This window comes from Erythrolamprus reginae, unplaced genomic scaffold (genome assembly GCF_031021105.1).
Source record: "Erythrolamprus reginae isolate rEryReg1 unplaced genomic scaffold, rEryReg1.hap1 H_6, whole genome shotgun sequence".
Classification (NCBI taxonomy): Eukaryota; Metazoa; Chordata; class Lepidosauria; order Squamata; family Dipsadidae; genus Erythrolamprus; species Erythrolamprus reginae.
Window position 1 is genome coordinate 305,056 of NW_027248517.1, and position 13,554 is coordinate 318,609.

A 13,554-nucleotide genomic window follows, 5' to 3' on the forward strand; every position below is an offset into this window, starting at 1 on the left:
TTGGGGCCGGAATCTTGTGAGAATTCACAAGATCCTGGGCCAGGCCTTGCGCATCACGCACAGGCCTATGACGCAGCTGGGGAGGGCCGGGAGAGCCCTATAAATAGGGCTGCACCACAGAAGGGCCTCCTTTTTGCCCCAGCTGCCTAAGAGTGAACACCTGCCCACCCTCCCTATCTTTCAGGGTGTTTTATGGGTCACCCTATGGGGCCGAATAGGAATTTTTGGTGATCATGGTATCTTAACTTGTGACTGTTGTTTCACCTATTCCACACTGCGGAGCAGGATGGATCGGTTAGGGGGTGCTGCCCATGTAGTTTTTGATTTGTTTAATTGGCTTCCGTTTGGTCACTGAGGTAGGCAGGTTAGGGGCAGAAATTGGATGGTGGTAGCAACTGGGTGTTCTCCTTTGGGCATCTTTGAAGATGATGGGCAGACTCTCACCAGGAGCTCATGGTGTCTGACCAGCCTGAGCTATTGGAGAGAGGGTGCCCTTTGGACTCACCCTTTTCAATAACCAGACAGGAATTGGATGGTGAGCCTCCCTACATGCGTACCCTGGCTAGGATCCAGGTGAGGGTGTAGTCCCTTTCACCTGGATCAGCAAGGAGCTACGCCCATAGTTGCCAAGGAATGTTTTCTTGAATCATTTCCACCCCAAAGTTTTAATGGCCTCTGCAGGTCCCGGTTAATTGTTGTTGAATTTAATTAAATTTTTATTCAACTTAATAAAGTGACCCATTTTAAATCCAGGTATGGTCTCCGTGTTCTTACTCCGCATCCGGTGCAATTGTCCTGCCCTAAACTGATCAAGCTTTTAGATTTTCATAAATGATGACATTGATTTGCATTAAATCAAACTAATTAGAAAAGGCCTGGGGTACAGGTTTGTATATGTGCCTTTGTGTTGGTTCATAGTAATTCAGAATAAGAGAAACTCTTGAAAATAGATTGTTAATCAACAACAATTTCATTTTATAATCATTCTAATGAGTTAGGCAGTATCAAAAGGCAAGACATTTTATATCAATGTTTTTCCCTCAATGCCTCATACTTTTTCATCTATAGAAACAAAAGGAATATAATACTATCTCATGGAATTTGTGAAAACCCTTTCAGAAACAGAAGCAAAGTTCTGTTTCAGAAACAGAAGCAAAGTTTGTTGAGAATGAGTTATGGCCTATGACTGACTATAAAATAATGTATATATGCTGCTTTTGCTGTATTCGACATTATAGGTGAATACCTGAATAGCAATAGCAATAGCACTTAGACTTATATACTGCTTCACAGTGCTTCATAGCCCTCTCTAATTAGTTAACAGAGTCAGCATATTGCCTCTATCAATCTGGGTCCCTATTTTACCGTTCTCAGAAGGATGGAAGGCTGAGTCAACATTGAGCTGGTGTGACTCAACTGCCAAGCTGCTGGTAGTTGGCCATCAGCAGAATAAGCATGCAATACTGCATTCTAAACACTGTACAACCATAGCTCTTCTGAATAGATTGTTCATCAAATTCTACCTAGAATTTTTGAGAGTCATTAGTCACATAAATCATCATCATCATCATGTCTTTGCTACTTTTATTTCTCATTCCTTCACTCCATTTCACAAACATACTGTTTATGTAATTAGTAAGAAGAATAACTACCTTATAGCTAAGTATAAGCCAAGCCAAGCAAACTATTGGACATAGTTATCTCCTTCAGGTTTCTGCAGTATAATAAGCATTCCTATGCCTCATTTTTGTGGTAGGTTTAATGCTGTTTCTTTTACAATTTTTGTGATAAAACATTGCTACCAGGAAATTATTTGTGCTACAAATGTGTTAGCACACATAACCTTAACATATAAACTTCAGGAAATATATTTTTAAGTTCAAGTAGACCATCTGGCCTCTCTTTCTTTGCTAAAAACTCATTTGAATAGCCCATAGACAAGGTTTATAAACTGCTGGCTGATATTTTGCTTTATGGGGCTTGTGCTGCTGTAAAACTTTGAGGATTTATATAGATTAATGCACATTTTATGTTATCAAAATTTTCTTATGTCTCCGAGTCTTCGGAGAGGGGCGGCATACAAATCTAAGTAATAAATAAATAAATAAATAAATAAATAAATAAATAAAATTAATGAAAGCAACGTAAGCTTAAGGTTATGCTGACAGATGGTCACCCTTTTTGGTCTCCAATTGTGACATATTTTAATGAACATTAAATTTGTACTCAGTGTGTGAGTCAGTAGGGACCCTTAGTAGCAATTTTAAAGCAGCTGTCTCATACCTGTCAATTAATCTGAACAATCAGATGGCAAAAATTTCTGCTTTATCACAAGAAAAAGCCTCAGACATGTTGAGGTCCAATTATTCTAAAGAGTGTCATATTAAAATCATATTAATTTCAAAGTTTTTATTTATATTCATCACTGCAATGGTTGTTTTTATTTATCTCCATCACTTATACAATAGTGACTACTTCCCAGTACATCTGTATGATAGATTTTTTTTCCAGCTGCTTTAATGCCACTATAAAGGCATACAGACATTCAGTGTGACATTCATGTGACATTCAAACATTAAAATAAAAAAGAATTCTTAGTTTTTGGTTTTTAAGGCTTGAGCTAATTTTATTTCAGAGTATAGCCACTGTTATTTTCAGGGAATTGGCAACATTCAATCTAGGGAAATAATCCAAATCTAAATTTGCTTTTTAAAAACACAAAATTATATCTATTCATGGCTTTGGTTGTTATTTCTCTGCAAGTATAAATCAGATCTGTAACTAATCAGAAATGGTGAAAGGAACAGACGTTTTAGTCTCTTAACTCTAGACAAAATTTCATAGAAAGTAATCAATATTAATAACCTGATAAGAGAATCTATTGCAATTTTAGCACTATTTCAGTAATAGGGCATGTAATATATTAATTTTAGCATAAATTTATATAAGGCCAGGAACCTTATTCTATTTTTTTTTTCATTATTTGGCTTCCAATTGCTGTTTGTCATTGTCAGATATCAGAATGGCTCATGAATCAATACTATTTGTTCAATAAAGTCAAACAGAAAATTTGATAATATCAGTATCAAATGAAGTCCTTCAAGATTCTCTGACATAAGTATCTGTTTAATTTACCTCACATTCAGAACTGAGAAAGAAAGAGACACAGAGAGAGAGTTTGTTACAGAGGTCAGTGTGGAAAATGTTAAAATAATAGTGGTAAGTTATTATTGTAGTTATTTTGTGTTGTGGTTGGCTCTAGGCCAGTTCCTGTAGCTGAGGGTTTTGATGTGGATCTGTGGGAGTCCTCTGTTATAGAAGACCTGTCTATTTGCCAACTGCCTCGGACAGTGAAGATTAATCACTCGCAGGAGAAGGCAGTGGGGGAGGGGGGGGAAAGAGTCAGACAGGGGAATTGGTGCAGCCAGCCCACCAGCTAGTTCCCCAGCTAGAGAGGCCTTGGACTCAGAAGGGGAAGATATCATGGATGACCCTATCTTGAATCCCTGCGTGCGCAGGATCCTGGGACGAAGGGAAGAGTTATACAGGTGCCAAACAGATAATGGAATGCTCAGGGGTTAATTACACTGCTGAGACTCCGATAAATAAGAGAGGTTTTGGAGTGCTGGGCATGGACGTTTATCGTTAGTGTGTTTAGAAGAAGAAAGAAGATTGAGCAGCATGGGGCTGCTTTCTGTTTTGGAACTTCTGTGAACTCTAACACACTTAGGCCAGAAAGGGCTGTGAGGATTGGCATGTGCAACTCTGGCTTTAGTGCTCCATAAATTACTCCTCTGCTTTGGCACACGCCTTGACGACAAATGAACTGTTGGTATGAGTAACTGTCACCTCTGGGGACTAATGAAACAGTAATTAGTTTTGTGTGTTTTTCAAGCCTCTGAATATAAAAGAGACTGTTTGAATTCCCTTGCCGTGTGTTTGAAATCATTCTGAACTCGTGGGTGGCTAATTGCCAATATCCAGGCAGAACATTTTGATATCAGATTTCAAAGGTAAATATCAGCAAAAAATAATATAACTCTTTCCCTAAATTATACCAATATTTAAAAATTGAAGCACAGAAATCACAATTATTGGTTTACCATATTTTTTTGGAGTATAAGACACACTGGAGCATAAGATGCACCTAGATTTTAGAGGTGGAAAACAAGGAAAAAAGTATTCTGAACCAAATGGTGTAGTAATATATTATTGAATAAAATACCAGTGTAGCAGAATACCTTTTACAAACATGTATACTTTTTAGAAACATGTACACTTTTTAAAAACTTCAAACTTAACAGCTTTAAGACTTGTGGACTTCAACTTCCAGAATTCCACCTCCATTCATGCTAGATGGGGTAATTAGAAGGCAAAAATAGACCAATTTTTGTGAAAAACAGGCCACACTTCACCCATTATTTTCCCACAAAAATTGGGTTGGCAAAGGGTCTGGGGAGCCTGCAGACAGCTCTTGGGTGCTGGGGGGATGGCAAAAATGCCACCATTTGAGGCATTTTTGCCATTACCCAGCATCCAAGAGATCACTGCAGGTGGGGGGAGGGCAGGGCTTCAGGACAGCAAAAATGGCTGCATTTGGTGTATAAGACACACCATCATTTCCACCCTCTTTAGGGGGGAGGTGCATCTTGTACTCTGAAAAATACGGTCATTTAAAAATGGCTGGAGATGATAAAGTAATATGTGCTATCTGTCCTAAAGATGCATAGAGTATAGGCAAATTATAGAACTACAAAATCCTTAACATCACTTCATGTCTACTATGAATTTGATAAAACATACAAGTACTAATTACAGAGATTATTTCATAAATGGAATGTAAATCACAGCTACTTATATGATGATGACAATGATGATAAAAAGAATCAAAATTTATCTCCTATTTAGCAATGTCTTGTAGACCACAATGATGCAGAAATAAGAGATGTCTTTTGACATTTTTGTTCTAATATCTAACACAAGTAATGTGATATCATAGCACATATTTCATTACTTTTCACTGTGTGAATACCCACATTTATTTCAGAAAATAACATTTATAAACTGATAGCATTCAAAACAAAAATGGTCTAACTATTACATTATTCTGTGTGAACTTGCTTATCAATAATCCTAAAAACAGAGATTTGATGTTATCCATTGTTGGTTGAATGTTGTCAGAGCTTAAACATTTGCCTGCTGGAACCTCGGTTTGCTGGGTTCAATTCAAAACACCAGTTTAAGCCCATAAACTCATAGTTGAGTTCATGCAAAATATTTTGCCGCCAGAATTTCAATTAAAGCTACTTGATTTGGCCATGATTAGGTCCTCTGCTGAAATATGTGATACAAATGTTGAAAACGCGAAGGAAAAATGAGAACAATACAAAAAAACTTACAACCAATTTTTGTAGATTTTCCAACATTTCCTTTTGGTCTTTGAAATTAATAGTATGCAGAGTGGTCACAAATGCTTCCTTCTCAGTAAACCATGTATCCAAAAGACCCTAAAGGTTTTAAAAAAAGTTTTAGAAAGACTGCATATTAAACATTATAAAAAAAGAGTAAATGTATATACTTAACCTGTTCTTCAATAAATTGCATCCATTTTCGAAGAACATCTTGCAGAATAAACCAACGTTCCTCTGTCCATCTACAGATTGTTGCCCAACGGTTTCCTAAATGCTAAAATGACATTAACATGCAGATTATTTTACACTTCATTTATGCAAGACTTGATATTTTTATGTAGCCTTTAATACAGTTACAAACTTTCCATTAATATTTTATGGCTACATTATTGTCATTGGCTGTACAATCAGCCAGATATTTTGGCTGGATGTGCCATTTTTATCTACCTATCGAATCCTTTCCGAAGACCTAGGATGGGCAGATGTTTGTTTGTTTGTTTATTTATTTAACTTTTATGCCACCCCTCTCTGAGGACTCATGGTGGCTAACAATAAATAAATCCTAAATCCAATTAATTTGAATTAATAATCTAAGAAACACCCCCCCCCAAAAAAAACCCGACATGCATTCCTATTCAATCAACTTACTCACAACATTTGTCAGCCCAGGGGGTAGAGTCTAGTGGCCCCAAGCCAGGTGGCATTAATGAGTCTTGAGACTCTTATGGAAGGTGAGGAGGGTGGGGGCGGTGTGAATCTCTGGGGGGGGAGCTAATTCAATAAGGCCAGGGCACCCACAGAGAAGGCTCTTCCTCTAGATCCCACCAAACAACATTGTCTAGTTGATGGGACCTGGGGAGTATTCTGGCCCAATGCCATGTAGGGTTTATAGGTCATTACCAACACTTTGAATTGCATCCAGAAACCAACTGGCAGCAAATGTAGTCCACGGAGTGCTGGAGAGATATGAGTATGTCTGGGCAGGCACACGACTGCTCATGTGGCTGCATTCTGCACAATTTGCAGTTTCTGAACGCTCTTCAAAGGTAGCCCCATGTTGAGAGCATTGCAGTAGTCGAACCTCAAGGTGATAAGGACATGAATGACTGTGAGTAGAGACTCCCTGTCCAAATCGAGCAACAACTGGTGCACCAGGCAAACCTGGGCAAACACCCCCATCGCAAGAGCCAAAAGATGGTGTTCTAAGATCAGCTGTGGATTGAGAAGGATGCCCAAATTGTGGGCCCTCTCTGAGACCAAGGAGATCTTGATTTATTGAGCAACCTTCAGGGCATGAAACACCAGAAGAGACATCTAGAGGAGCACTGGAGAAAAAGTAAACCTGAATCTGACCGAACACTGCTAAGGGCTTATGTTAAGTCTTACCAAGTGACGCTCTGGGCAACAAGATGTGCATATTATGTCACCCTGATTGCATCCACAGAATCTCGCCCAGCCGCCCTGTTTAGGGTGACACGTTCCCTACTAAATTGGGGGGGGGGGGTGACGAACCCTTGCAGGGTAGTGCTGAGGATTTTAATAAGTTTTTTGTCGATAAAATCGCTCAGATCCAGACAGACCTTGACTCCAATTGGAATACAGTGTCAGCTGACAATGAGTCAGTTGAGATGACAGGGGCTCGTCTTAGTCCTGTTGTGTGGGAGGAGTTTGACCTGGTAACATCTGATGAAGTGGACAAGGCCATGGGAGTTGTGAGCTCCACCACCTGTTTGTTGGACTTATGTCCTTCCTGGCTGGTTTCGGCCAGCAGGGAGGTGACACGGAGCTGGGCCCAGGAGATTGTCAATGCTTCCTTGAGGGAGCAGTCCTTTCCAGCTCCCTACAAGGAGGCACTTGTGCAGCCCCTCCTCAAGAAGCCTTCCCTGGACCCAGCTGTATTTAATAACTATCGTCCAGTCTCCAACCTTCCCTTTCTGGGGAAAGTTGTTGAGAAGGTGGTGTCGCTCCAGCTCCAACGGTCCTTGGATGAAGTTGATTATCTAGGCCCTCAACAGTCAGGATTCAGGCTTGGCTACAGCACAGAAACTGCTTTGGTCGCACTGATGGATGATCTCTGGCGGCCCCGGGACAGGGGTTTATCCTCTATCCTGGTGCTCCTTGACTTCTCAGCGGCTTTTGATACCATCGACCATGGTATCCTTCTTTCCCGGCTACAGGGGTTGGGAGTGGAGCCACAATTTTATGGTGGTTCTCCTCCTACCTCTCTGGTCAATCACAGTTGGTGTTAGCAGGGGGTCAGAGGTCAACTGCAAGGTCCCTCTCTTGTGCAGTTCCTCAGGGGTCAGTCCACTTCCCCCTGCTATTTAATATCTACATGAAACCTCTGAGGGAGGGCATCCGACACAGGATGAGTTACCATCAGTATGCTGATGATACTCAGATATCAACCTCTCCATACTGTGACAATTCAGTGAAGCAGTAGATGTAATGTGCCGGTGTCTGGAAGTTCTTAGGGTCTGGATGGGTGCTAACAGACTCAAACTCAACACCAACAAGACGGAGTAGCTGTGCGTTCTGCCTCCCAAGGACACTTCCATTTATCCATCCATTCCCCAAGGGGTGGGGAGGAACTTCCGACCCCCTCAGAGAGGGTCTGCAACTTGGGCGTCCTCCTCAATTCACAGTTGACTTTGTGGTGAGGGGGGCGTTTGTCCAGGTTCACCTGGTGCACCAATTGCACCCCTGTCTGGACAGGGAGTCTCTACTCACAGTCACTCCTGTCCTTATCACCCCGAGGTTCACTACTGCAATGCTCTCTACATGTGACTACCTTTGAAGAGTGTTTGGAAACTACTAATTGTGCAGAATGCAGCCGTGCAAGCAGTCATGGGACATCTCTCCAACATTCCGTGGTCTGCACTGGCTGCCAATTGGTTTCCGGACTCAATTCAAAGTGTTAGTTATGACCTATAAAGCCCTACATAGCATGGGACCAGATTACTTATTGGACCACCTCCTGACGCATGAATCTCAGTGACCAGTTAGGTCCCACAGAGTTGGCCTTCTACAGGTCCCGTCAACTAGACAATGTCACTTGGAGGGACCTAGGGGAAGAGCCTACTCTGTGGGGCCCCGGCCCTCTGTAATCAGCTCCCCCCAGAGATTCATATTGTCCCCACCCTCCTAATTTCCTCACTTTTCGTATGACTCACCTATGCCACCGAGCATGGGGTAATTAGATTCTGCCCCCTGGCCGATGAATGTCTGTTGATTGAATGGATATGTGTGTATTTTAATTGGTTCTTTAGTTTTTAGATGTAACTTTTAATTTTAATTTTAATTAATTGAATCTTGATGTATATCGTATATGTTGTAAGCCACCCCGAGTCCTCTGAAAGGGGTGGCATATAAATCCACTAAAACTAAACTAAACTAATTTCTTGTTAAAAGAACTTCTACCATACAAAAGCAAAATAAAAAAGAGTATCTGAAATATGGAAATGCATGACTTCATCATCATTGGCATCCTTCAGTCTCGAAGGACTATGGTATCATGCTCTGGAAAGAGTTCCTAAAATGCTGTATGCAAAGCTGGAGTAACCTCTCCAGAGCACGACGCCTGGATAGGTTAGTATGGAGGTTACCCAAGCAGCAGATCCCCCTTCTCCACAACTCTGAAATTATCAAATGGAATGACAAAGCCAATACGACTGGTTCCAGCTATGTCACAGGACTTATCAGAACATGGCTGTACACAGTCATGAACTGCTTCTAGGGCTCTGGCTCCAGATTTTGCCTCAAGGTTTACTCCTGAAGCTTTTTCTAATTATGGATATGGCCACAAGGCAGTGGAGATTTGCAGTCAGTTTCTCTTCGCCTAGAACAGTGGTTCTCAACCTTTCTGCCACAACCCCTTAATATAGTTCCACATGTTGTGGCGACCTCCAACCATAAGTCTAGTGCCAATTCTCCCACCAGAGCTTTAAGCTGATTAGCAGGAAAGTCACAGGAACATCCCCACTGTAAACATCTGATTGGTCGGATTGTAAAAATGTGTTCCAAAGAACCAGAATAGAAGTTTTGATTCCTAATACCATGGGGAATTTGTCTTTTCCCATGGTCTTAGGTGACCCTGGTGGAACGGTCATTCAACCCCCAAAAGGGTCTTGACCCCCAGGCTGAGAACAACTGTCACAGAAGATGATTTGCCACTATCTACCATTGGGACATAGAGCCCTCTTCCGTCTTCAAAATCGTTAATCATCTTCTCCTGTAACCCTGGAGTGGGGCCCATGTAATGCATGACTTAGGACGGTGGTTCAAAATGTGGGGCCCATGCCCCACAGAGGGGTAATTTAATTTTTAATGGGGGGCAATTTGAAAATGAGCTATTAGAAACATAGAAACATAGAAACATAGAAGACTGACGGCAGAAAAAGACCCCATGGTCCATCTAGTCTGCCCTTTTACTATTTCCTGTATTTTATCTTACAATGGATATATGTTTATCCCAGGCATGTTTAAATTCGGTTACTGTGGATTTACCAACCACGTCTGCTGGAAGTTTGTTCCAAGGATCTACTACTCTTTCAGTAAAATAATACTTTCTCATGTTGCCTTTGATCTTTCCCCCAACTAACTTCAGATTGTGTCCCCTTGTTCTTGTGTTCACTTTCCTGTTAAAAACACTTCCCTCCTGAACCCTATTTAACCCTTTAACATATTTAAATGTTTCGATCATGTCCCCCCTTTTCCTTCTGTCTTCCAGACTATACAGATTGAGTTCATTAAGTCTTTCCTGATACGTTTTATACTTCAGACCTTCCACCATTCTTGTAGCCCGTCTTTGGACCCGTTCAATTTTGTCAATATCTTTTTGTAGGTGAGGTCTCCAGAACTGAACACAGTACTCCAAATGTGGTCTCACCAGCGCTCTATATAAGGGGATCACAATCTCCCTCTTCTTGCTTGTTATACCTCTAGCTATGCAGCCAAGCATCCTACTTGCCTTTCCTACTGCCCGACCACACTGCTCACCCATTTTGAGACTGTCAGAAATCACTACCCCTAAATCCTTCTCTTCTGAAGTTTTTGCTAACACAGAACTGCCAATGCAATACTCAGATTTAGGATTCCTTTTCCCCAAGTGCATTATTTTACATTTGGAAACATTAAACTGCAGTTTCCATTGCTTTGACCATTTATCTAGTAACGCTAAATCATTTACCATATTACAGACCCCTCCAGGAATATCAACCCTATTGCACACTTTAGAGTCATCGGCAAATAGGCAAACCTTCCCTACCAAACCTTCCCCTATGTCACTCACAAACATATTAAAAAGAATAGGACCCAGAACAGACCCTTGTGGCACACCGCTTGTAACCTGTCTCTGCTCAGAATACTCGCCATTAACAATAACTCTCTGATGTCTATGCTTCAGCCAGCTTGAAATCCACTGAACTATCCAGGGATTAAGTCCAATCTTCACTAATTTATCTATCAGCTCTTTATGTGGAACCGTATCAAAGGCTTTGCTGAAGTCCAGATAGGCAATATCCACGGCACCACCTTGATCCAACACCTTTGTGACATAGTCAAAGAACTCAATGAGATTAGTCTGACACGATTTGCCTTCAGTAAAGCCATGCTGATTTGGGTCCAATAAGTTATTGTTTTTTAGATGCTGATTTATCCTCTTTTTGAGTAGAGTCTCCATCATTTTAACTACAACTGATGTCAAGCTAACTGGCCTGTAGTTTCCAGCTTCTTCTCTACTGCCCTTCTTGTGGATAGGCACAACACTGGCCATTCTCCAATCCTCAGGAACATCTCCTGTTAACAGGGATTGGTTAAACAAATCAGTCAGGGGGGTAGCAATGACAGATCTGAGTTCTTTAAGAACTCTGGGATGGATGCCATCTGGACCCATTGCCTTATTTATCTTTAATCTTTCAAGTTCTTCTAAGACATCGGCTTCTAAGATCACTGGAGCTGAATCCGTACAGCTGGAAGCAATGCTATATCCCTCTATAGTATTATTTTGTAAGGTGTCCTTTGAGAAAACTGAACAGAAGTAGCTATTGAAATGGTCAGCGATCTCCTTATTCCCATTAATGCATGTATTATTCCCGGTACTAAGCTTTGTGATGCTGCAGTTTTTCTTCTTCCTATCACTAATATATCTGAAGAAGGTTTTATCCCCCTTCTTTACAGATTTTGCTATTTCTTCCTCTTTTGAGGCTTTAGCAGCATATATTATCTGTTTCGCCTCCTTCTGTCTCATTTTATACACCTCTCTATCAGCTATACTTCCAGACTCTTTATACCTCCTATAGGCAGCCTTTTTTTCATTGACTATAGCCCTTACATCATTGCTAAACCATAGCGGTTTCTTCTTCCTTTTACCTTTAGTTACTTGCTTTACATAAAGTCTTGTGGCTTTTAAGATGGCCTTTTTTAATACAGTCCACTGGGTGCTCGCTCCTGCCATTTTATCCCTCCCCTTTAATTCATTATTTAAATATTCCCCCATTGCATTAAAATTTGTTTTTCTGAAATCCAATACTTTGGTTGCAGTATTTATTGAGTCCTCGGAGAGGGGCAGCATACAAATCTAATAAATTATTAAATTATTATTATTTTATATATTTGTGATGAAATAGCTGTGTTTCATTTACCTATTATTGTTTTTGTTAAAGTGCATTTCCTAGGCCTGGTCTGAAAAGGATATCCCAGCTGGAGGGAAGAGGGAACAATTGTGCACCAATCAGATGTGTTCTCACTAAGGATGATGAGACTTTCTTTCTTTCTCTCCCTCTATCTTTCCTGTGGGCTTTGCTGCTGGGTGGTTGCAGGGGGAGATGCTCTATGGGGAGACAGAGTGGATGGCTGCTGGGGAAGCCCAGCAGTGTAGATACAGAATCAGGACTCAATATTAAGTAATTAATTGTTTTTAGTCTCTGTTTTCTCAGGCCATGTTTTATAAGTCTTTTCTATTCAGAGCAATATGGGGCTGGGCCATGTATGCATAGGCCTTGCCAGACCTGTGTGATTCACCTCCATCTTCTGAACTAAGAATGTTTTTTAAAATTTCCCTCTTTCTGTGCCGTCTTCTTTTAATTGTTATTTCCTTTAATAATTTGCATCATTTTATAAATTTTTGTCACATTTATTTCTTTTAGTCACAAACCTTATGCATAAAATGGGTAGTGCAAGCAAGAAAAAAGTTCTTATTCTGTCCCTTATGCCAGCAATTCTTGACTAATGAATCAATGAAACGAGGTTGTCTTGAGGGTCATTTGAAGGTGAAACAGTGTGTATGTAAATTCAGATTTAAATTATTTCAAGGAGAAGTTTGAAAAAAAAATCAAGAATAAAGCCTCTGTTCACTGCACAAACTGTTACTGTCAGTCGTACTCTTGAGGCTAGTTATAAAATTCTTTACTCATTGCTAAATCTGGAAAAGATGATACTATAGAAGAGGATTTAATTAAACCATCAATATCAGCATTTCTTAAAACCATTCTGCAAAAAGATGACAAAGATGTGAAAGACATGCCACTCATTAAAAATACTGTTAGCAGAAAAAATGATGAAATGAGTGAGGATATTGAAACATTATTTGTTGAAAAACTGAAATCAAGAAAATTCCCAGTACAATTGGATGAATCAATTCTGGGAGATAATATTGCCTACGCAAGATATATCGATAAACATGAATTTGCTGAAGAAATTCCATACTGTAAATCATTACAGACCACCACAACTGCTACTGATACATATAATAAACTAAAAAAGATATTTAGATGTCAATAATGTATCAATGGAATACATAACATCTTGTGCTGCACATGGTGCTCTTGTTATGATGGGCAATAAAAATGGCTGCTTAAAATTGTTGAAAGATGATAATCCAGAAATGCTTCTTGTGCACTGTGTTATTCATGGACAGTGTCAAAAATATTTATCCTGTTCTTAATGAGGTACCCAGTTATAAAATGTATAAATGCTATCAAAGCTAATGGCAAATGTGAGCATCTCTTCAAGCAATTTTTTGAAGATAAATATGCAGACCATGTAAGACTTCAAACTGAGGTAAGGTGGCTCTCAAGGGGAAATTGCTTGAAAGGATTCATGGAACTATTTGATGTTCTTAGTGACTTTTTAAGTAATGAGTCTG

At 40.2% G+C, this 13,554-nt stretch overlaps 1 protein-coding gene across 1 annotated transcript in view; it reads right to left on the reverse strand.

Moving 5' to 3' along the window:
• The window catches only part of LOC139155793 (dystrophin-like), a 583,469-nt gene that overhangs the window by 262,926 nt on the left and 306,989 nt on the right, over positions 1 to 13,554 (reverse strand). The window contains exons 14-15 of the mRNA XM_070731073.1: positions 5,584 to 5,685; positions 5,400 to 5,507 (exon numbers count right to left, since the gene is read on the reverse strand). Coding sequence (XP_070587174.1) covers positions 5,400 to 5,507; positions 5,584 to 5,685 — 210 coding nt within the window. The remainder of the gene's footprint in view (positions 1 to 5,399; positions 5,508 to 5,583; positions 5,686 to 13,554) is intronic.